The 25,894-nt window shown below is 46.0% G+C and overlaps 1 protein-coding gene across 1 annotated transcript; it reads right to left on the minus strand.

The window, feature by feature from the left end:
• Window positions 1-823: 823 nt before the first annotated feature.
• Window positions 824-2,464, minus strand: LOC311316565 (uncharacterized protein). Its single transcript, XM_084447448.1, has 7 exons — window positions 2,340-2,464; window positions 2,151-2,239; window positions 1,911-1,985; window positions 1,552-1,763; window positions 1,313-1,472; window positions 1,121-1,215; window positions 824-995 (listed from the first exon to the last, which is right to left on the minus strand). The coding sequence occupies exons 3-7, from the start codon at window positions 1,933-1,935 to the stop codon at window positions 903-905; spliced, it is 585 nt and encodes a 194-aa protein (XP_084303574.1). The 5' UTR covers window positions 1,936-1,985; window positions 2,151-2,239; window positions 2,340-2,464; the 3' UTR covers window positions 824-902.
• Window positions 2,465-25,894: the final 23,430 nt, after the last annotated feature.

Below are 25,894 nucleotides of genomic sequence, written 5' to 3' on the forward strand. Positions count from 1 at the left end.
CGTGTCTGCAACGTGCCTGCAATGTGTACACAACGTTGTGATTTCCGCGATGATTTCGATGTATATTGCTGCAACGTTGTATACACGTTTATATATTACTTTGTTACGTTGCTGCAACGTGGTCTACACTTCCGTTGGCTACATTTATAATTTGCATTACAAAACAAATCAGCTCTTTGCACAAGCTCCACTACTTCCTGAAACTACAGGCATATTTCTTTACCGTCCTATACTATTGGATAGCAATAGCGATGAATCCGGTGTGCAGCACACCTGATCAATCACTTCCATCCACTAGTATAGGACAGGAAAGAAATACGCCTGTAGAGTGTCAGGAAGTAGTGGAGCTTGTGCAAAGAGCCTATTAATGCCATAGTCAATGCAGCAAGCAAAATTATGGTACAAAAGTTATGACACAACACCATTCAGTCAAGAACAATTTATTTTATTAAAAAAGTACACAATGTCTGGCCTGCAACATGATAAACAAGTTTAAAAACAAAAAGGATAAAAAAAAATAATACAAAAACAGTTATTTACAAAAAAAATGGCAGGCTGTGCTCAGATAGGCTGGGGGTGGGCGTCAGATGGGCTGGGGGGGGGGGCTGTGCTCAGATGGGCTGGGGGGGGGGCTGTGCTCAGATGGGCTGGGGGGGGGGGCTGTGCTCAGATGGGCTGGGGGGGGGGGCTGTGCTCAGATGGGCTGGGGGGGGGGGCTGTGCTCAGATGGGCTGGGGGGGGGGGCTGTGCTCAGATGGGCTGGGGGGGGGGCTGTGCTCAGATGGGCTGGGGGGGGGGCTGTGCTCAGATGGGCTGGGGGGGGGGCTGTGCTCAGATGGGCTGCGGGTGGGCGTCAGATGGGCTGGGGGGGGGGGGCTGTGCTCAGATGGGCTGGGGGGCAGCTAGGAAGGGAAGTCTTCCTCATCAGAATGCTGGGGAGTGCTCAGATGGACTGTGCTTGGATGGGCTGTGCTCAGGCGGACTTCTGCAGATACCTAAAGACACAATGAAATGGCCGTAAATACACAACGCACATACATGCACAAAAAAGTGGTACACAATCTTTGGAACCATGCAGTCACACTGGGTAGGAGAAACCAAAAAAAAAGACATCACTTACCCTTCTGCATTTAGCAGGGGCATGTTTCAATGTCTCCTGCAGCTGGGCGGCCACCTCCGCCATCGTAGCCTTTGGCATGGAGACCATCACTGCACCTTTAAGTTATCAAGAAAGGTAATGGTTTCAATTCACATCGGTCATGGAACAAAGACGATGTATTAAAAAATATTCAAAATATGAACCATTTCTTACATGTTAGAACATTGAAGAGTGTCAAACTCTTCAGTGGCTTCTTCCCCTTCTTCCCGTGCACACTGTAGGCGCTCCACACCGCATGTGTGGCTACAGCTGACAGCACCCGCCGGACTGTGTCCGCCAAGTCTCTGCCACCAATGGCACCTAGGTATTGTGTCTGCAAAACAAAGAGTCATTTACTGTACCCTTCCCTGCACTGCAAAAATAAGACAAAGTTCCGCCCTGCAGACACTCACCATCTTCCTCTGATGTTCCCGGTCCTTCAACCTGGCCTCACAGACCTGCAGCTCCTCGTCCGTTTGGGCAGGGTTCAGTACATCCAGCACTTCTCCCTGGGCTCCAGACTCCACAGGCCGCGTGCTCTGGGCCAGTTCCCTCACAGTCCGTGCAAGCTCACGGAGTTGCTCCCGCATCTCTGAGAACTGCTGATGTACAGACCTCTGGAAATCTAGATAAACACAGATGTGGCTATAAGTACATTGACATAAAACTATGGTGTTGGCAGCATGCTTTGGCTTCTGGCATTTGAAGGAGAATAAATTAAGACATTAACAGGTAGACATCACAACACCACAGCAGTACATGCCACTCTTACCTGGTCTGGCTGGGGTGCTATACATGAAGCCTGGGCTCGCATGGTTTTCGCTCACAGGGGATGAGCTCGGAAAATCTGCAAGATGAGTAAATGGTATTCAATCTAAAAAAGCCAATCACAGAGCTAACTGAATGGGATTAGCAGGAAACTTTATGGTGTTGGCTTTGGCTTCTGGCATTTGGAGGGAAACTAAATAAAGACAAGACAGGTAGACACCACAGCAGTACATGCCACTCTTACCTGGTCTGGCTGGGTGCTGTATGATCTGGCTGGGGTGCTATAAATGGGGCCTGGGCCCCGCTCGCCCACATGGGACAAGCTTGGAAAATCTGCAAGATGAGTAAAATGGTATTCAAAATAAATAAAAAATAGTCCAACTATCAGTGTGCAGTAGGCATAGACATTTCATTTCAACACAAACATGCATACCTGGATTGTACAGCACACGTGGATTGTACTGGACCGCTGGCAGAGGCCTTTCAACTCCGGCACCTGGCACCTGGTCTTTGGCCTGCATAGTGGGGACCAATGGCTGCCCGGGGCTTGGAACATCTAGTGGAATATCACTAAATTAGCTCACGATTTCAAAAGTACTACTCTTTTGGGACTGTTGAATGCACCTTAGTATATTACCTTCGTCACTGTAGTGATAGCACGTGTTGCGCCGTCTCTTTCTAACGTCCTGGCGCTCATCCATTGACGACTGCTGCTCAAAGACTTTTGCCATGAGCCTGGCACCTTCGTAATGATCTGTGTGCATAAAGTACCATAATCAATACATTTCAGCCATCCTGTTTTCCTCAGAATAATGAGTAATGATCTTTTCCCCCCCCGCCAGTATTTTTTAACAGCTTAAAATGCAAACAGTACCAGTTGTGGACTTGGGGAAAACCCAAATTCAGCAGAGTCAAACAAACAATTTCCCTCAGTCCAGCGGCCATTTTATATTAACGTTAACTAACACAAAACTTAACATCTCAGACCGTTCGCTTGCTTATGTTTCTGCAAATGTTCGCGGCGAACACAAAGCCAGCAGTAACAGAAAAAAGATTTGCAATAGTTTGTCGGAGTATTTTCAATATTGTCTAAACATTAGTCAAGTTCGGGCCTTGACTTAGCTAGCTAACACTAGGTAGCGTGTTAGCTAGCACTAGGTAGCGTGTTAGCTAGCATTAGGTAGCGTGTTAGCTAGCATTAGTAGCGTGTTAGCTAGCATTAGTAGCGTGTTAGCTAGCATTAGTAGCGTGTTAGCTAGCATTAGTAGCGTGTTAGCTAGCACTAGGTAGCGTGTTAGCTAGCATTAGTAGCGTGTTAGCTAGCATTAGTAGCGTGTTAGCTAGCATTAGTAGCGTGTTAGCTAGCATTAGTAGCGTGTTAGCTAGCATTAGTAGCGTGTTAGCTAGCATTAGCTAACGTTAGCTAGCTAGCATTGGGCTTCCAATTCCTGAACTTAGTTTAGCGTGCAGGTTATGAGTTACTTCTGTTTACTTAAATTATTACCGGTAAGTAAACAAATAAATAGCTAAACCAACAGTCAAATCAATGTAATTTGATGAGAAAACCCCCCGAGGTAACTGGTATAACTTACCAGAAATGAGTTCGCACCACACAAAAAAAGTGTTTTAGTCCCCAATCTGCTCTCTTTATGGCTTTAAACCACAGCTTTCGGTGGTTCCTCTGAAAAGGGTGACATCTCGAGGGGATGATGAAGAATCTGAGGCCATCATCTTGTTCTTTTCTGTTTGTACAGTTCACAGCACAGCGGCTTTGAGGCATAATTAGCTACACGAAACGGAGCTACTGTGGCTAGCGAGTTCGTTCCTCGTTCGCTCGTTCCTTTTTCCCAAAGAGGCTGCGTGCGTGCGCACCCCGCTGTGACGTAGACGGCGAACCCATCTATAGGGAGGGAAAGTGATCTCATCGCCCCCTAGTGGAAGCGTTCCATAATGCCGAGAGAATGAATGGGTTTTCTCGTCACGTCTTTTGAAAAATGATATCTTGGTCGACACCGAAAGGTTAGTTTTAATTAATGAAAAAGCATTAAATGTTAACAAACAGGGAAATATACAATCAATAACATTTCTAAGATGAGTTATTCACCTCAACATAGTACAATATGAAGGATATAAGCGAAAATTTAAAAAAAGAACAAAAGACAGGAGCAGTTTGGCAAAGAATCCTGCCTACTTTAACTGTGAACCAAGCAAGCAGTGACGTCACGGGATAGCCCGATTGCAATCCTAATGCTAGCCTAATAGGACTTTAATCCAACGTCACAGCAACGTTATTTAATGACGTTGCAGAGACCCATATTGCCAATGTTTCTGCAACGTTGCAGAAAAGTCTAATTAGACTTAGGAGGGTAAAGTTATTTTCGACCTTAGATGGACGTTGTCACAACATCGCCTGATGGTAACGTTGCAACTTACCTAAGTACAACTTATGTGCAACGTTGCTGCAACCCACTGTGTTAGTAGGGTCACCAGCGAATAAAAGAAGTGAACGCACGCAGCAACGACCAACAACAGAGAAATTCACTGAAAACAGACCGCATGTCGGTATGTTCGCTTCACGCGCTTCCCTCTCAACATGGTCATACAAAACAGCTTGCTGAATTCCGAAAAGATGAATAAACTATTCTGTTTTCGATTCAAATGTGTAGCTATATGACCCTCCCCTGGACTCAAATTAAAAAGAACAGTAACCCTCTCCTGGACTCAAATTCAAAAACAGTCGTCTACCCCTCCCTTGTTCATTCGAAGTTCACTTCCTAAACCGAAGCCCCAAACGGCTTCGCTCTAATCTTTCAAAAATAAAAAATAACATACAACTTACCGAATTGAGGATTGTCGTAGCCTACAGTGAAAGGCTAGTGAGTAGGTTGTGATGGAAACGTTTGTTTACTCACAAATAATAAAGAGCTTGTCTCTTGTTTTCTTCAGATGGATAAAAAAATCTTTGCAATGGGGAATCTTTACAGGCGTGACAAACAATGTTCAACTGTGAAAAGTTTCCAAGGTAGAGAGAGACACAAATTAGGAACACAGTTTATATACAGTTTTGGTCGTGACTGCTAGTCTTTTCAATGCTCTTAACCAATCGGTGAAAGCCGGGAACAATGACGCGTTTCACTGTTCAGACTCTGCAGGCCTGGAGACTTCGAGGGGGCGGGTCAACTGTCAATCAATTTCTACTTTGGCCAATCAGAGGCTGACAATCGTCTTGTCAATCAAAAACTAATTTCGCCTGAAACGGTTGAATCACTTTTGATTTGGCGAATCGCCTTTCTCTTAGGAGAAGGGGTGTGAGACGCAAAGCTAATTTGTCATTAATAAGTGTCAGCTGCGGACGATCAAGCGAACATATTGGACGTCTTTCGAGGTAAGGGAGATTGACACAAGTAACATAACAATAAGCAGTTATTTTAACGTATTTTCAATTAGTTATAACATTGACAGCGCCTAAATGCTCACATTTAAGAACGTAGACGAAGATGCTGAGATGCCTGACGTTAGATAAATAGCTTGTTAGTATACATCCATGATCCTAGCCGTCACAACGTGGCTAGCTAGGTGTAGGCTATTCTTGACCCAAGTTAACATTAGCAAAGCGGTGTACCTGCGCACATGCACAAACAGAGCAGTGCTTCTACAAAGAAATCTATCATATTTATTTTCTCATGTAAACACTGGGCGTTTGGTGTTGCCAAGCAATTAGGCTCTTTGCACAAGCTCCACTACTTCCTGAAATTCTACAGGCATCCTTATTTCCTGTCCTATACGATTGGATGGAAGTTATTAATCAGGTGTGTCACTTATATAGATAAACAAATAGACAGGTAGGTGTGTATACATATACACAGTATGCATGATTATGTTCTGTTAAAAATATATAATTTGTTGACAGGAAACCAAGAGGTACAAGAGAGTGGAAGAGAGGGGACAGGAGGAGAGGACATAGAGATGAGAGGTGAGATACCTGATGTTAGCCAAAGAGACACTACATTAATTAGATCCTGGCAAGTTTAAAAAATAATGTGGATGGATGGGTGGGTGGGTGGGGGTGGGGGTGTTTATAGCTTATGTTTATGTTTTGTTAATTTGTGGACAGGAGATGAAAATGGACACCACCGTGGAGGAGAGGTGACAGGAGGAGACCAGCATGGACAAAAGACAGGAGGAGAGGTGACAGGAGGAGACCAACATGGACACCACAGTGGAAGAGAGGTGACAGGAGGAGACCAACATGGACAACACAGTGGAAGAGAGGTGACAGGAGGAGACCAACATGGACACCACAGTGGAAGAGAGGTGACAGGAGGAGACCAACATGGACAACACAGTGGAAGAGAGGTGACAGGAGGAGACCAACATGGACATCAGAGTGGAGGAGGCTAGGCTGGGAGAGAGGTGACAGGAGGAGCTAGTCTCATGTTTCTAATAGATGGTGTGTTCTCATCAACATTCACTTAAGTTGTGTCCTCTCTGGATGACCTCCACTACTCTCAGTTAAAGATGATATTAATCCAATATGATGCGTGTTGTTCTTTATAGATCTAGCCTCTTCATTTTGCTCTCAAAGTGCACCAGATTGAAGCACCACAACTAAATGACCTCGGTATTACAAAAATCCTGCGTACGGCCCTGGTCCTGAATGTTTCAGAGGGCAGATGATGACCTCCTTCTAATCAAGGAGCAGGTGTTCATAACTCTGTCTGCATCACTACACTGTGGTGACATTTTGGTTGTACCGTCTGATCACAACACTAAGAGTTCCAATCTAATTTTTTAACCTATCTGTCTAAATGTCTGACTGTCCATCTCTATCTTTAATTGTCTGCCCCTGTTTTATTATTGTATCTGAGGCTTCACGTTTGGTGATGGGACCTCAGTGGGTGAGAACAGACATGCTGAATAGACATAAAGATCTAGGCATGGGCAGCATCTTTCCATCCATTTAAAAAATAAATATGTATTATTTTATGCCAACCTACATTCAGTCTAGCCCTAACCCTAACCTCTTGGAGTGCAGGAAGTGTCGGCCAGCTGTGTCATGTGTGTGTGTCTCCATTCTCAGCGTCAGTACATCCAGTTTGATAGTTCACCTGGGCCAGCAGACTAAGCAGAGCCTCGACCCAAACAAGGTGTCCTGAATGGTCTCCCAGGTCCGCCTTGTACAACTGAACTGTCAGCTCAGTGTTTCAGTGTGGTCTACAAGCTATTCAATAAAACCTGGAGAAAATGATCTGTATCTTGTCTTTACACTTACAGCACACATGCTGCACAAATGATGACCTTAATTGTATGACACTTGTTTTGTAAAATGCACAAGGGTATCTCTAACTTGGCTAGACTGTGGATGTGGTGACTAGTCCAGGCCAGTCAGCATGGTATAAGCTGCATACAGGTGAGCAGAAGCTGAAACGCTTGTTCCTTGGCTAGGACCAAGGCAGCATGCCAGCAGGGTCAGGCCTGTGCCGGGAGGTCAGTACATTAGAACCCCCTTAGGCTGGCTGTATGTATCCTAGGTTCTCAAACTTATATTTGTGGTATAGAAAGGTAGAACTTGCTTGGTTGGTTATGCAAGTGTGTGTGTGTGTGGTACTGTTGATTTTCCTCCACACTCCTCTCAGCCATATGTTTCCCCTATGTGGATCTGAAAACAGTGATAGGGATTAAATTACGTTGCTAAGAGAACTGCTCGTCACCAGAAGCATTCAAGAACATAACCTGTGCTGGAATACTAGTGTATGAACAAATCAATACAAGTAGAGCACATCTACTGACAGGCTGGCTGAATGACTGGAAGACTGACTTGGGACCTCCACTGAGGGCATCCCAGTCCTGGCTATGGATCAGTAGGCTAGTGATGCTCCCCTGCCCCTGGGCTAGTGTAGACCATTGCTAGCCTCTACCCACAAGCCATTACATTGATCATAGGCCTACTAAGAGAATACCAAGGGGAGTCTTGGTAAGGCTTTTATCAGGGAGGTTGATGGATTACGTCTTTCAAGCTACATGATTTGCATTAAAAATATAATCTCTCTCTCACACACAGTCATGTAATTCAGTCAATCTAACTCCATAACAAATTGCATTAGGCCTACGTAACTAGCAAGCTAGCAAACTGTCTCTGATTGGCCAAAGTAGAAATTGATTGACAGTTGACCCGCCCCCTGGAAGTCTCTGGGCCTGCAGAGATACACACTTGGGAAATTGAGGGGTCTTCTACAGGGCAATAAAGTGGGATCTCTGTATAAAAACGCCTAATGAGAAGCAGGGGGCTTGATACCACAAGGGAACATGCATAACGGGTGGGGGACAACATGTTTACATGTGTACAGTACTTGTTGTTGTTGGCAACCCCGCCCCAATAGCGGACCTAGGACTACAACTGGCTAAATTGGCTCTGATTGAGACCTGTGCCACTGATTGTTTGATTGGTTTCCATCTGCCTCGTTAGTATGTGTACAGTATTTCTAGCCTACATGTACAGTAGCTCCCATCTTGTTCTTTGTCTGTTCCATTTGCTTTAGCTGTGCATAGTCCCTTGTGTTTCCGGTGCCATCTTGTAAGTCTGTAAGTTTATAAGCTCTGTCTTTTCTTCTTCACTTGTCGAGTGTATACCGTGGTTTTATTGTTTAGTCTTTGGTTTTGTGAAAACTGCTGAAACCTTAATGCACCTGTGACAGTTACATGCAGCCCTTGTGATTGCTTAAGTCAGTATGAAACCATCTATGGCTTCTCACATGGCAGGTAACTCAACAAGAGTTCAAGCCCAGGGGGGATGCAGAATAACAATGCTAATACATGTACAGTACATACTCAGGCATTGTGCTGTGACATGATTTTTTAAAACGTATTTATGTATTGTATCTGTTACTGTTTCTTCATTTTGTTTACATCTCTTCATCTGACCAGCCTGTTGTCTGCTTACATCTCAATCAGTCCCACCTGTGTTCAATTCAGTCAATCAGTGAATCCATGCTCAGTCCAGAGTCCCACAACTCATTCCCATCACAGTATGTAGGCCTACTAATATGTTCATCCAGGATTGCTACAGTGTAAATAAGCTGCAACATTTATCATTTTTTACTTAGAGCTATCTGAAGCCAGCCATGCTCTCCTCATATTCACTGCACATTCTTGCTCAATAAATCTCTAATGTTCATGATTTAAAAAATGACATTTTCATGACATGGTAGATGTAGTGTGAAATGTATTGTGTGCCAGAAACAACCACAAACAACCTCAGATCACAACACCAGATTTAACTTTTCTCCATTTCCATGGTGGCCTGCTATACACTGTCGAACAGTTTAACAATATGGATTAGAGCAGGGGTTCCCAACCTTTCTTCCCCAGAGCCCCCCATTTACACCTGATGGAATTTGCCCCCCCCCCCCCCCCCCCCCCTCCAAATCAGTGTGAACGTCCAGTCTGTGTATGTTTGTGTGTGCAAATTACATCAGGCGTAAGTTAGGGTACAATTAAGTTCTTCGCCAATGTAGCAGGAATATTAATGTGGACACGATTCATAGTCTCTGATTAATTTGTTGAATTTATATGATATTGTAGTGCTTTTGGGCCCTTCATCAGATATAATCATGTATTTTGCTGTGTGACATGTCAATAACATGATTCTTTGACAAATATTTGTCTAGCTAATATTAGGGCCTCAAATTGTCTGAGGTCTGGCGCACCAAACAGAACAATAACAAGACAAGACTGGCTCACTAGTCACCAGACACCAGTCGTCTAACAGGGTTCTTATCACAAACATGCATCAGCAGGTATGTGTGTTCTGATTGGCTGTGTGACAAGCCGCTGTGTGTGTGTGCCTTGTCTTCTCTTCCACAGTTCAAGTTCTGCAGCCTGTTCAGCTATGAGGACTGGGGGAATCATCCCAAACTCCTGCTTCTGCCCGGAAAGGCCAAGCAGCAGGGACGCTGTCAGGGGATGAGCTTCACAGTGAGCCATCTATCAATACACACACACACACACACACACACACACACACACACACACACACACACACAGACAGACACACACACATGCACACACACACATAGACTGATACACACTCACACACACATGGACACACACAAACACACACATACTGTAGGAGCAGCAACCTTAGCTGGCAGCATCATCTCTGTCTCTCTCTCTGTCTGTCTCTTTCTCTCTCTCAATAAACAGTATAAAGGAGAGTTCCCTATGGTGACAAAGAAAGGGGCACCATCTTTTATCTTCCGTTGATTAAACCCACCCCCCTCATTTCTCTTCTATCTCAGTACATGCTCAGTTAAGCGGGTTGGCAAGGAGGTCTACAAACAGGTGAACACTAGACTTCTGTACAGACTTATTAAGGAAATTATCAATCAATCAATGATGTGCATGTGTGTGTATGTGTGTTTGTTTGTGTGTGTGTGTGTTTGTTTGTGTCTGTGTGTGTGATTGAAACGTCTAGTATGTCCCTAGCACGTCTGTAACAACTCTCTCTCTGTCTCTCTCTCCCTCTCTCTCTCTCTCTCTCTCTGTCTCACAGACATGCTCCTCCATCCTCATGGCTTCCTCTCCATGGCCGATGACATCATAGTGGGGATCTTGTTGGGGTTTGCGTCCCTGTCTGAGTAGCCAGTTCTTCACTGGCCTGCCGTCCTAACGGTCACCACTCTTCAGTGTTTATAATCTGATAATCTGCATCCTCTGCTTGCAGTTTGAGGTCTCCTAGCTGAGCTCTGTGCAACACCGCCACTAGTTGGTTGACTGCTATCATTGCATGTTGATGAAGGTCTTCGGGTGGCCAGTTAAATAGTTACAGAAACATGACAATAACTAGAATAGCGCTAAGAGAGCACAGACCTCTGCCTGTGATGCATTTCGTCAGCATGTACAGTTCTGTTTTAGTTTAGCAGTTCTATATGGCCAACGTGAAAATGCATGTTGCAGATGAAATATTGATCACCTTGATGAAGCTGAATCTGTTGTAGTGTGAGACCAAGCTGATCAGGGTGCTGTTCTGGGTTTAAAATGACCCACCATAGGAATTGAATGGGTAAAATGACCCGCTATAGGAAATGAATGGGTAAGACAATATTATGTTCATCCAGCAGATGGAAAACATCCCCATACACACCCACAGCCACAACTCACCTGGGTTACCCGGGTTCTAGGTCTAAAATGAGCCCCCGTTTTATAGTGTTCAAGGCCAAATTTGACTAATCTGTTTTAACTGCTCTTATATGAACACAAAAACCATAAATCCCCAAATGAATGTGAACCACCTGAAGCATTCAGGTCAATACCATTCTCTTAGTGTACACCACATGCTCCCCCACACGTCCATAGTGTGAAACCACTTGGATACTGAAAGTGTAGAGCCATTACCAGTCAATACAAAGTTATCCTAAGTGATCATCTTTATACTATTAGTGAAACATATCCAGATGAAATAATTTATTTCAAAACAGCAATCCAGATCCGGATGAAAATGATTTATTTCAAAACAGCAATACACCCATTCACAAAACACAAAATCAGCAAATGTTTTGATTTGTATGAACATTATGTCAATATGTTGTGGCCTTCCAATTAATCCACTTAAAACCTATCTAGCTAGCTACATTACAATATATTACAGTCATTTAGCTGACACTTTTATCCAAAGTAATAATAACAATAATTGCATTTAAAGTAGTTGCCAGAACTCACAAGTGCATCACCTTTCTAAAACAAGTGACTAAGAGCATAATCTAGTGCTGAAGGCAAAGTGAAGAATAGCAAACTAAAAATAGAATAGGTGCTTGGTACAGTTCTACTCCTGGTAGTACTGTACCTCTTGAAGAGGTGTGTTTTGGGCATTCAGTCCAAAGCGTTCAATCTTGGTTCCATCAGACCAGAGTTTATTTGTTTCTCATGGTCTGAGAGTCCTTTAGGTGTCTTTTGGTAAACTCAAAGTGGGCTGTCATGTGCCTTTTACTGAGGAGTGGCTTAAGTCTGGCCACTTTACCATAAAGGCCTGATTGGTGGAGTGCTACAGAGATGGTCGTCCTTCTGGAAGGTTCTCCCATCTCCATAGAGGAACGCTGGAGCTCTGTCAGAGTGACCATCGGGTTCTTGGTCACCTCCCTGACCAAGGCCCTTCTCCCCTGATTGCTCAGTTTGGCCAGGCGGCCAGCTCTAGGAAGAGTCCTGGTGGTTCCAACTTCTTCCATTTACAAATGATGGAGACGACTGTGCTTGTTGGGACCTTCATCAATGCTGCAGAGATTTTTTTTTGTACCCTTCCCCAGATCTGTGCCTCGATACAATCCTGTCTCTTGAGCTCTGCAGTCTGAATGTCAACAGGCGCTCTGCCTCTCTCCCCTGTTTTTTTTATGGACATTGATCTCTTCCTTCAACCTTAATAAACAGACAAACTCTCATTACCATCAAATCATTTGACAAGAATTGAGAAGGTGCATCCAGGTGCAGGGCCGTCTGGGATATATGAGAGGCCCTGTGCGAAATAGGCATTGCGAGCCCCCCCCCGACACGCCTCTGTCTCCCCCCCGAAACGCCCCCACCCCCGACACTGAGTAGCGGCAGCGCTAGAGTGAAAATAAAGTTCCTGCCTGCCGCGAGGCCCTCTAAAGCGCGAGGCCCGGGGCGACCCCCACCTTTCACCCACCCCTGGCGGCGGCCCTGTTCAGATGCATTTGCTCCTACCCAAGTATCTCCCTCTCTGTGGAGACAAGTGAGCTCTGTAGGGTGCTGTTCTGGATCTTTGTCTGTATCAGACTTTTCTTTAGACCGTCTCTCTCCTCCCTCAGTCTGAGTATTCCCAGGCGATCTGCCTCTCTCCCCTGTTTTTGAGCATTGATCTCTTCCTTCAACCTTAATAAACAGACAGAAACTTTCATTATCATCACATCATTTGGCAAGAATTGAGAAGGTGCATCCACATGCATTTGCTCCTACCCAAGTATCTCTCTCTCTGTGGAGGTGAGTGAGCGCTCCAAGGTGCTGTTTTTGAGCTCTGTGTGGATCAGACTTTTCTTTAGACCGTCTCTCTCCTCCCTCAGTCTGAGTGTCTCCCGGTGGGCCACCTCTCTCCCCAGGCGATCAGCAACCCGGGACGTCTCCAGGCCTCGCAGTCTCTCCACCTCTCTCTCCAGATCTCCCAGTCTCTCAACCTCTCTCTCCAGACCTCCCAGTCTCTCCACCTCTCTCTCCAGACCTCCCAGTCTCTCCACCCCTCTCTCCAGACCTCCCAGTCTCTCCACCCCTCTCTCCAGACCTCCCAGTCTCTCCACCCCTCTCTCCAGGCCTCGCAGCCTCTCACTGAGCGCTCTGTTCTCCTTATACTGTGGGAAGACACACAAGCTTTCCATGTGACACAGCAAAACTCCCTGGCTTTGTTCCAAATCGCATACTTCTTCTTTTTACTGTTAGTATGTATTACAGCTGCCCTTATGAAGTATGTACTTTGAATGCAGTATGCATACGAATGGGACATACTAGCCTACTTCAAGCTAAGAATCACAGGGGATGTAAAGGCAGGCTAAAAGACTTGTGTGACGCGCTGTGTGACAGGACATATGGTGCGTTCAAGACAATGCAGGACCAAGTTGGGAATCCCGACCCCCGACGTCATTGCATTCATGACGATTTTAACGCGGGAGAAAAAAGTAAGTAACGAATCCAGCTAGCTCTGAGCTAGCAAACGTTAGCTATGTTATGTTAGCCAGCAAAACAGCTGGCTAACTAATTTTACTAGTAAAATAGCTGTTAAAGTCCACATATTGCTATAATCAGAGAGACATATATAGAATACAAACATAAATTGCACAATCAGACATCAAATTACATGTAAAAACGTCAACAAACACTTTATAATAATTAAATTCTTAAAGTCAACGTTATATACTAGCTACTCAGCTAACACTGGCACATTTACTATGAGTGCTTATTTACTAAAATGTTCCTAAAATTATTGATTGGTGTGCATTGTCCCTGTAAAAAAATAAACTGAATAAACTGAAACTATGCCGCCATGTTGTGACGTCAACTTGGGGCTCAAAATAATACCAAGTTCCCGATTTGTTATCCTGAGTTGGACGAGCGTTCAATTCGTTTTTCACAAGTTGGAGTTCCTGAGTCCCGAGTTGTCTTGAATGCACCAATAGTAGGCTAGTTCATTTAGGTAGGCCCCTAGTAGGCTATTTTAAGTAGGCTAGTGATTGTTGTGCTTTCTTTACTTGGTGGTAGGATTGTACTGTTGTAGTGTTGTAGTATTTAAAAAAAGGTTTGTAATATTTCCTGTCATCGTGCTCTATTGTGTAAGTGGGGGATCAGTTGAACTTTGACAATTTCTTGGCGGTTAATATCATTTCATTATGTTTTTTTTTCTCTCTCTACCTCTCAAATCAAGATTCAGCTTGGGTACAAATATGTTAACTTAGCTCCTAATAAACATCCATATTCACAGCCACAGCGCTCACCTGCTCATTGATCCTGCGCTGCAGCTGCATGATCCTCTTGCTCTTGGCAACATCCAGCTTCCTGAGGCGCTTCTCCCGCCTCCTCCTGCCCATGAGGCGACGGACGCAGCTCTGTCGCAGGACCACGGACGCCACAATTCATTGTTTTAAGGATCAAAATATTGAAATGAAAAGACAAGAATCTCCCAAAGTGAGGTTAAGATACAGCTGGCTCACCTGAACGTTCAGGGCCTTCTCTTGTTTTTGGAGGAGCTTCTTCAGGGTGTCCTGCTGGTGTTTCTCTGTGTTGAGGGGCAGGTCGTGGCGGTGCTTCTCTGTGTTGAGGGGCAGGTCGTGGCGGTGCTTCTCTGTGTTGAGGGGCAGGTCGTGGCGCTCCAGATGGCTGTTGATCAACTTGCTAAATGCAAGGCTCACCTTTTGTCCTGCTCTCAGGGTGCATCTCCACGACAACGTAATGACCATACTAGTGATGACCTCTAAGACTATGTCCTTGAAAGCGGTCCATTCCGGCACGACAAAAGGGAGCAAGTCCAAATACCCTTCACAAAAAAGTATGTAGAGCAGACCGGCCACGTACAGCTGGGAGAAGGGAACCCGATGCCTTCCATGCACCACCTCTCTGATTCTCAGGAGGATGCTGCTCCATGGAAGCTTGAAAACCTTGGTAGTCATGACCTTGATGACTATGATCCGAAGAATGATCCAAGGCAACGCTCTTAACCTGGACCCTGGCCTCCATTTCACTGCCATGACAGAGCTGTGCATGTCCTGTGTTGTGCACGCCTGTGCCTCCAGAGATCCTATAGACACAGAATGAGTGAATTAGTGACAAAGTGCACATAAATGAAGGCTAGCATATCTCAACACTTTCAAAATGTTTGGACATAACACATACCGTTACATACTCCAGCAGGAACTGCTAGATTAGTCCCTCTAACAAGGTCCTTCTGGAGACTCAGTAGTGGAAATGTAGCATTGCCCACCTGTGACTACAGAGATCCTATACACACAGAATGAGTTCATTAGCGACAATGTGCACATAAATAAAGGTTTGCACATCTCAAGACTTTCAAAATATGTGGACAGAACACATACCGCCAACTATCCCAGCAGGAAGCTTTAGAGCAGAATCGAGGGTATCGTGATGGCTCCCATCCTGTATTAATCAAAGAAGCATTTTAGTGGCACTTTTCCTGAAGTTGACATTAATTGGTCCATTAATAACCAACTAGGCATAATAATCAACTTCACCTACCTTTCTGTCGAACATCACGCCATCAATTCAACATTAAATTTAGAGGTCCAAAACTCTATCACTCTATCACTATCACTGAGATCGTCTTCTCAGACAGCTTTTAGAAAGCAACTGAGGGACTATTTAATACTGACATAATAATATAATTTATCATTTTGATCCTTGCAACTATATTCAGTTCTATGTTGGTTGTTTTTTTGTCATGCCCATTCATTTTTATTCCTTTTTTCCCCATTACTTTTGGTCTCTTTTTTGTCCCTCTGTTTTGTGCTAGCCTACAGGGCAATGGAAGGAACAGCTCCATCCTACATGCATCAGGCACGACATGCCTCATACCTCATAACTGAGGGTTGCCAGGTTGGAGGGGGGCTCCTCCTCTACAGCTGGCACCGTGGAAAATCCATCCTGCACAGTGTCTGGCCTGAACTGCTCTGAAAGGACATCATCTGTGGACTCCATTGGCTGTATAGGAAAAAAAAAACTTATCACAGACTACATTTCCCGTCTCCCATTGGGGTTATCAGAACTGTTGTGATGAGACTGATTCATGATGATAATGACAATGATGCCAGATTAACTGAACTTCTTCTACAATATCAATATTTCGGTAATGATATTGGGGGACTAATGCTGTTGTGTAATTGACCAATGTTGCATACTGTCAGCATTGCTGAATACGTACAGCCTAGAGCTACAGGACCTAATGGAAATGTAAACACCAGCAAGCGAGACAACAGAAACATGGGGGTATTCCAGGACGTTCAAAAAACTCTGAATTTAACCCTGATGTCTGACTGCATTCTAACTCCTAGCGACTGGCGAGGGACGATAACACTGCGGCATGAACCGGATCTAGTGTTGGAGTAGAGTGAAAACCAACCACTGAAAAGACATGACTGTAATGTAATGGAGGCCACTGCGGTCGATCGACGCGGTCACGGCTCTTCTCTGTCCTGGCCGCGCAGTGGTGGAACGAACTGCCCACTGATGTCAGGACAGCAGAGATGCTGCCCATCTTTCGTCGCAGCCTCAAAACTCATCTCTTCAAGAAGTACTACGACAATCCTCCCTCCTAAGCACGTATTGTATTTTATTCTATTATATTGTATTGTACTGTATTTTAGATTGCTATTCTTGCACTTTGCCTTCAGCACTAGATTATGCTCTTAGTCACTTGTTTTAGAAAGAAGATGCACTTGTGAGTTCTGGTTAGTAGTAGAACATTGGCTTTTCCTACGTTAAATGCAATTATTGTTAGTCGCTTTGTATAAAAGTTTCTGCTAAATGACTGTAATGTACTGTAATGTAATGTACAGTAACAGTGAAACAAGCGAACAGAGAAACCAGGTTCTCCATCGAAGACAGCCTGGTGATGCAAGGTTAGGTGGAACAAACTGACCACTGACGTCAGGACAGCAGAGTCGCTGCCATCTTTCGCCACTGGCTCAAAACTGTACCAGCAGAACCACACCAGTGGTACCAGTCTGTACTGTACCAGCAGACCCAGACCACTGGTACCAGCAGCTGGACCGAAGAGATGCCTGAGCAGAGCCTCCTGGTAGAGCAGAGCCTCCTGGTTCCAGAGACGTGTGCTCTCTGCTAATCCCCATCCTCTGAGGAGCCTCTACACACACCACGTCTCTCCTCTGACTGTCTACACACACACCACGTCTCTCCTCTGTCTCTACAAACACACCATGTCTCTCCTCTGTCATAAATGAAGAGGTCACGCATAATGCATGTCAGAATAATACTGAATTACATTACTATAGAATTATATTACTATATGACATAGTAATGTCAGAACTGGTCACTACCATTACTGTACTATATGTTATGGTTACGTTATGTGTTCTTAACAATGTCCAGTAGGTGGCAACAGAGGTTCACCTAAGCACTACTACTTGTTAATCACCTAGGTAGATATAGCAGTGCAGTGTCAGTTAGTCAGTGATGGCCATGCCCTGTAATGCACTTCTCCAAAGTATATCAGTGAACGTCAGTAAATGGTTACGCCGCTGTCCGACCTTGATTATGTAATATATTACAAGATATTACAATTACATATCCAGAAAAGGGCTTCAGGTAGTTTCTGGTCTCAGGAGGCGGGCTCTAGACCGGGTCTGAACAGTGAAACGCGTCATTGTTCCCGGCTTTCACCGATTGGTTAAGAGCATTGAAAAGACTAGCAGTCACGACCAAAACTGTATATAAATTGTGTTCGTAATGTGTGTCTCTCTCTACCTTGGAAACTTTTCGCAGTGGAAACTTTCGACAGTTGAACATTGTTTGTCACGCCTGTAAAGATTCCCCATTGCAAATATTTTTTTATCCATCTCAAGAAAACAAGAGACAAGCTCTTTATTCTTTTTGAGTAAAGAGACGTTTCCATCACAACCTACTCACTAGCCTTTCACTGTAGGCTACGACAATCCTCAATTCGGTAAGTTGTATGTTATTTTTTATTTTTGAAAGATAAGAGCGAAGCCGTTTGGGGCTTCGGTTTAGGAAGTGAACTTCGAATGAACAAGGGAGGGTTAGACGACTGTTTTTGAATTTGAGTCCAGGAGAGGGTTACTGTTCTTTTTAATTTGAGTCCAGGGGAGGGTTACTGTTCTTTTTAATTTGAGTCCAGGGGAGGGTCATATAGCTACACATTTGAACCGAAAACAGAATAGTTAATTCATATTTTCGGAATTCAGCAAGCTGTTTTGTATGACCATGTTGAGAGGGAAGCGCGTGAAGCGAACATACCGACATGCGGTCTGTTTTCAGTGTATTTCGCTGTTGCTGGTCGTTGCTGCGTGCGTTCACTTCTTTTATTCTCTGGTGACATTAAGTGGAGAACATGGTCGTACAACGTAATTCATAAGCAAATCTAGAGGCCACCACCTGTGCTGACTCAAAAAAAATTGCTGATGTGACCGGTCTGGTCTTGTACGTATGTGTTTCTGCATTGTGTATGTTGGCTTTTGGCGTTCTTCTTCTTCTGTTGCTCTGCGTTGTGTAATTCTTTGTAAGCCTTGATAAGAGTTGCAGCACCATCTAATTATGAACCACGATGTTGATAGCCTTCTTTGTTGTGATAGTATTGATAAAATCACCCCAACACGGGATTGGAAGCGGCGACAGATGATAGATTTATTGTACAAAGATACAATCACATGGAACACTGGGATGTTTCCCTAGTCTCTCTCTCTCCCTGCTTCTCTGGGATGTTTCCCTCGTCTCTCTCTCCCTTCTTCTCTGGGATGTTTTCCTAGTCTCTCTCTCCCTGCTTCTCTGGGATGTTTCCCTAGTCTCTCTCTCTCCCTTCTTCTCTGGGATGTTTCCCTCGTCTCTCTCTCTCCCTGCTTCTCTGGGATGTTTTCCTCGTCTCTCTCTCTCCCTGCTTCTCTGGGATGTTTCCCTAGTCTCTCTCTCTCCCTTCTTCTCTGGGATGTTTCCCTCGTCTCTCTCTCTCTCCCTGCTTCTCTGGGATGTTTCCCTCGTCTCTCTCTCCCTGCTTCTCTGCTGGCTGTGGCGCGAAGTCAAGGTCTTAGACTTCCCTTCCCGCATGGTGTTATCAGCGGGCCTGCCTGCTGGGAGCAGCGAATCTGTCCGTCCGAGTTGCCTACCGTTTCCAAATCAAAGTCTCAAGGTTTGGTTGAGACGTTAAATAGTGCTCTCTCGGCCCAGCCCCCACGCCTAAGCCTGCCCGTTTAGGTGAAGCTAGATTGGTGGAGGAGTGACCATACAGATGTGTCGCCTGTCACCCTAACTTGATATCTTAATCACCATTGGTTGTCAGTCTAGGTTGTGTCTGTTTAGTTTCCCATAGAGATGTGTCATTAATACCCCAGAGGAGAGCCCCCCCTTGTGGCCTAAGTGTGACCTCTTGACACCCACTACCCTGAACGGCCACAGCAGCATCAGCTGTCTCCTTCTATCCCTTCCACTGCACATTGGACTGTTTACATGAGCACAAAAACACACAAACAAGCATTACATTGACTTTAAGACTGTGGACTTTTACCTATATTACCTATATTCTTCAATCCCTCCTGTGATTCTATACAATCGCACAGAATCATACCAATCTAGATAAAATGTCACACAGAGATACATAGGGAAATACATGAATCCTTCTTTCTCCAATGTTGCCTGACCACGTAACACGGACCGGCTGGCTTAAGATCCTCTGTACCTGGAACCATCCTCAAAGATAACAACACTCAATATAACAAAACAAAACACCCCACCCCATGCATCATTTATTAAAAAACACACCCCTAAAAGCAAAGCAAAAACAAATTTGACCGAAATAACATATCGGAACCTAGCATTCAGACAGGCACCTTAACAAATTAAGCATTACTGCAATCAAATCATAATCTGGGTAGAGAGACGTAGTCTCTCGCCCTGGGCCCCTCCTGACCCTGCGGACCTGATAGCGGCGGCGCGCCTCACTGGTGCAAGCCTGAATCCGGATTCCAAGCCCACACCAGCAGCCACGCCCAACACTACCATCCCCACGGGTCCGGCCATCTCTAATAATAAGAACAGTAAAGGATTTCCCTGCAACTATTCGAACCCGGCCCCCTGGGTGAGGAACAGCGCTGATATGGAGAGAGTCAGTCCTAACCCTGATCTTATCAATGAAATTTGATCTGAAACTTCAAAACGTTATGAATGACAGTTAGCTTTACCCGTCCACTGATTGGTCAGATAAACTGTCCTGTAATGTCCCTGCTTCAGCTCTAATGAATATGTCTCAACTGCAACGGATTCACCCTTACAGTATAACTCTGCTTAACACACTTGACCACTATTGGCATGACCACTCCCTACAACCTGTGGATGAAAGGATGTGATTAGGGTGAGTGTGAGTGAACTGTGTGAAAGTGTCCCGTCTTCCACCCGAGGTAGCGCTGTCCGTCCCCTCGAGGTGCTGCACGTGATCACTCACGTCCAGAGTAAACCGGAAGGCCTTCTCCAACTCCATCTGTGGTACAGGAAACAAAAAGGAACTATCACAGTATCAGACGTTCTACAAGGTATATTATAGGTTATAATGCCCTGATGGAAGATGAAAATAAAGGATTAATTATCATGAAACACTGTCAGACTTTGGCTTCTCGGCTCAGGATCTACGCTCTTACTAAGGCCCTAACACTCATTTCTCTCCCTTTCAGCAGAACTACAGTCAATGAACAGTGGCACATATTGGGATATTTCAGAGAATGCCCCAAAATGCGTTCTTCACCCCGAGTTTGCCCTCATGCCTAAGACGCAAGATTCTTTAGCTCAAGGGCTCTGTTCGAACAACACTGCCATCGTTGTCCCTGACTTTTGGAGTGTAAGGCCACTGATGTTATTTGATGATAGTCTACGTCCTGAGTTCCCTGAGAGTGTCTCAACCTGAGTGTCATGACCTGTGGTGGTTCTAATCCTCAGAGGGCGGTGGTTCAACCACCTTGCATTGGCTAGCATGAATCCAATTTGGTTTGGCTGCTACCTTGACTGCAGTGTTGGTGATGAGCAATACCTGGTGCGGCCCATCCCACTTTGCGTCTAATATCTCTCTTTGATCTTTTTGATCATGACGTACTGGCCTGGGATCAGAGTGTGCCCTCCTTCTGGGACATCACTCCATGCCATACGCACTTGGAGATGAGCTCTGGCTAGTGCCACACTCAACCTCTCACAGTAACCGATCAATGAGTCACTTGTGAGATGAATGTCTGCTTTTCTGAGGTCGATGGCTCTGGGGAGTCTAATTGGTCTCCCACAGACGACCTTGAACGGACTGAGGCCCGTTTCTCTGTTGTGTGTTGCTCGAATGGAGCAAAGAACGATGTTCAAAGCGTCTGGCCAAGGCACACCCTCCTGGTGATACTTGGTGAGCCTCTCCTTGATGACGCGATTCATGCGTTCTATCTGACCACTGCTCTGGGGATGATAGGGGCAGTGGAGTGATGGTATCAATCTGATAAGGTGGAGACGTTTGGACTGGTGACAGATGTTTTGGACTGGGTTCTTGATTTTGGGCCGCATTCTGGCCTGCTTGGTCCGCCAAAGCGTTCCCTCGGCTGTCAGCGGTATCACCACGCGTGTGGCCCTTGACCTTCAGCACCGTCAGTTCTTGTGGGAGGCGGATCGCCTCAATCAGTTCTCCATCGATGGTGAAGGCTGTCCACGGCTGCACCTCCTCTGCCAGAGGCACACTGTAGAAGCCTTGTGTCATGTCTATGACGGTGAACCATTTGTGCTCTGGGTCTAGGGCACTGAAGATGGTGGACGGGTCCGCCACTAGGGGCGCCAATTTGTCCACGTACTCGTTTGCCACTCTGTAGTCCACGCAGAGGCGCCATTCTCCCGAAGGTTTCAAGACCGGCAATGCCGGGCTGTTGGAGGCGCTGCGGGCTTTCTTAAGGACTCCCCGTTCTTCAAAGATTTTGAGGAGTCGTTTGATCCCCTCGATTGCTTGGGGAGAGAGTGGATATTGACGAGTGCATGGTGGCGGCCTGCCTGTGTAGGTGACCGGGTCCATTTTCAGAAGTCCACAATCATTTTTGTCTTTTGCCCATATGGGATGCCGGGTTAGGTCCGGTTTAGTCACTCGTCTCAGTTTTGTGAGTCTGATTTTTCCCCCTTGGAATTCAAGAGATGAGTTAATTTAAGTCAGGACGTCAAGTCCTAAGAGAGGATCTCCTACGAGCCCCACCCAGATTGATGTTTGGAACTTGTGTTGTAACCGGAGGGGGCCTTTGACCCTAGGGAAGTATGTTCCCATTGGAGCGGGAGTCAAGAGAGATTCTGGAGGTGGGGGCGGAGTAGCCCCCCCCCCCCCCCCCCCCCGAAGCAGAGCCGGAGACTGATGGGTGTGTGGGCTGCCGACAGAAAGAGCTCAAGGTGACAGACAGCTCAGAGAGAAGCTCAGTTTGTGTTGAGTTTGTTGGTTCTCGGAGTCCTTTAGTATCTGTTGAAAGGGAGAGCAAGGCCCTTTTGATTCTGTCGCCCGTCAATGGTAAGACCTGCTCTTGGGCCTGTACTGCCCCTGTAATCTCTCCTCTGTCTCTCGTGATTGTTGGTATGGCAGCTTCAGGTCAGCCTGCCCTCTCGATAACTCTGTCGTTTCCAATTTAGTTACAAGCTCCTGTTTTGCTTCCTTTAAGCATGTGATGCGGGCTTTCAAATCCTGTCTCATTCTTTCTGACTGGATTTTCTCCATCTGAGACTCATATTCTGATCTGCTAAGAATCAGGGAACACCATTGGAGGCGTTCATGTGAGTCTCTGGGGAGACAAGTGTCTTCCTCCAGGCCCTTGTGATGTCGGCTAAGGGCCATCCCCCCTCCCCCTTTGCTTGAATATCATATTTAGCCACCACCTCGTCCTGTAACTTGATTAAGTTAAGCCTTTCCCAGATAGCCTGTGACATATCGTTACTTATTTCCCTTAAAGTGACATTAGGCGTTCTGTGTCACCTTTCTCTTGTCATTTTGGGGGGCGCTGGGCTCCCCCGCAGCATCCGAATCTGGGATCTGCTTAGGTGGACTGGGAGACATTATGGGACAGAATGTTGTGCCAAGTCCTTTAAGGAAATAAAGATGTTGAGACTTTCTGGAGACTGGGAGTGAAGTGTGTGTGGTAAAAAGCACCCTCAATCTATTTATTTCGTCCCAAGCTGTCATGCCTATTTCCCGTGGGTGTCGGATCATCTGGGACCATCGTTCAAGATGCTCGGGTTTGGCCGGTATGAAACGAATGACGGGTTCCCGGCCCCTACCAGTGGTCCAGCGCACAGGGCGCAAGCGGTTAGACCTCTCCCCTGGGGGATGTTGACTTCTTAGCACCATTCGTGGTGGGGACTGAGTGAGGAGGGTGCGGGTCAGATCGGGCACCGTACCATCTGTCTCGGTATCGGATGTCTCGTCCTCCCAAGGCTGCCCTTGGGAGGGGGAAGGGTGTCGCGTTTCACTGGAGGCTGGTGTAGTACCAAACGTCACCTCCTGGGAAGATGGTTTCTCCTTCCGAGCTGGAGGCGGAGGAATTTCTGAAGGTGGGGGCCGAGCGGCTCCCCTTTGAGCAGGGTCTGTGAGCGCAGGCTGCTGGACCAGAGAGCTAAGTGTGTGAGAGACCTGTGAAAGAAACTCAGTTTGGGATATCATCATGTCCTGTAGCCCTTTAAGATCTGTTGAAAGTGAGAGCATGGCCCGTTCTTGAGCATGTTGTGCGTAAATAGCCAGCTGCGATAAGACCTGCCCTTGGGCGTGTTGTTCTTTCGCAATCTCGACTCTTTCGCTCATTACGGCCTGTATGGCGGCTTCCAAGTCAGCCCGACCTCTTGATAGCTCGGTTATGGCGGAGGTTGTCTCTGCCCTACCCTTCTCCATTTCCTCTCTCCACTGCTCCATGGTTTCTAATCTGGTTGTGAGCTCATATATTCTCTCCTGTAGGGCTGCTGAACGAGTTTTAAAGTCCGATTTTGTCCTTTCTAAATGGCTTTTCTCCGTCCGGGATTCATAGATCCTAATCTGACCCAGAATCAAGGAACACCATTGTAAACGTTCATTTGAGTCCCTGGGGAGATGCGTGGTTTTTCCCCCACGCTCGTTTAATATCAACTAACGGCCAGCCTCCCTCCTCATCCTCTTCAATGTCATATTTAGCCACAACTTCAGCCTGCAATTTAACCAGGTTAAGCTTTTCCCAGACAACCTGGGCTATGTCCTGGCTCATGTTTTGTAAGATGATCTCAGGCGGTTCTGTGCCTCCCTTTTCAGTTGTTACTTTAAGCGGGGGGCACTAGGCTCCCCCGAAGCGTCCGGGCTTGAACCCGGCTTGGTTGGAGTGGGAGACAATGTGTGACAGAATAGTCAGCCAGGCCCTTTAAGGGACTAAGGATGTTTGAGCCTTTCTGGAGACTGGAAGTGAAGCGTGGAGCAACACCCTCAAGGTCGTCTTGAGGAATGCAAGAGATATGAGACTGTCAGGCTAAAAGAGGATAAGAGTAGCCTACCGCTCCCGTGAGCGGATGAAAATAAAATAATAGCAGCTTTGGCCCTTTATTTGTTGGGACCGAAGTGTGTGTCTACGCACCGGGTCTCGGGTCCGGTTTCAACGACAGTTCCTACACCGCTCGGTTTGTCAATGACACTCAAGTCGAGAATAGATAGCTGTATGTGTGCAGTTGAAAAACTGCTGGACGTCTGTTCTACACCACTCGGTCTCTTTAAAAACACGCAAGCTGAGAATTAGTCAGGTGTCTATTGCGCACCTGCTCTACCACTCGGTCTCTTATAAAAGGCGCAAGCTGAGACTTAAGCAGACGTCTGATTGGACCCCTGCTCTACCACTCGGTCTCTTTTAAAAGACGCAAGCTGAGAATTAGTCAGGTGTCTATGTGCACATTTAATTGGAGCTCATTAGAATGCATTCATAAATTATTGCAGGTATACCTTTATTGTTATAAATATGTCTAGACATTGAATCATAGTTTAACGTGCTGGTGGCTATGTGTGTGGTTTATTAGATTGGTTCTTTCTTGAGAGACAGAGCACTCACCGCCCGTTGTATGGCTCTGAATGGCTCGAAACCCAGGTCAGTTCCGGCAAGGCTTCCCCCGCCCGTCTGGTCTGTGTTTGGTATTCGGTTGTGCTTGGCTCTGTCTTCATCCGTGTCACGGCACCAATTGTTGGCTTTTGGCGTTTTTCTTCTTTGTTGCTCTGCGTTGTGTAATTTTGTATAAGCCTTAATAAAGTTGCAGCACCATCTAATTATGAACCACGATGTTGATAGCCTTCTTTGTTGTGATAGTATTGATAAAATCACCCAACACGGGATTGGAAGCGGCGACAGATGATAGATTTATTGTACAAAGATACAATCACATGGAACACTGGGATGTTTCCCTAGTCTCTCTCTCTCCCTGCTTCTCTGGGATGTTTCCCTAGTCTCTCTCTCTCCCTGCTTCTCTGCTGGCTGCGGCTGTGGCGCGAAGTCAAGGCCTTAGACTTCCCTTCCCGCATGGTGTTATCAGCGGGCCTGCCTGCTGGGAGTAGCGAATCTGTCCGTCCGAGTTGCCTACCGTTTCCAAATCAAAGTCCCAAGGTTTGGTTGAGACGTTAAATAGTGCTCTCTCGGCCCACCCCCCACGCCTAGGCCTGCCCGTTTAGGTGAAGCTAGATTGGTGGAGGAGTGACCATACAGATGTGTCGCCTGTCACCCTAACATGATATCTTAATCACCATTGGTTGTCAGT

Source organism: Borostomias antarcticus (assembly GCF_949987555.1).
Source record: "Borostomias antarcticus genome assembly, chromosome: 1".
NCBI classification, from domain to species: Eukaryota; Metazoa; Chordata; class Actinopteri; order Stomiiformes; family Stomiidae; genus Borostomias; species Borostomias antarcticus.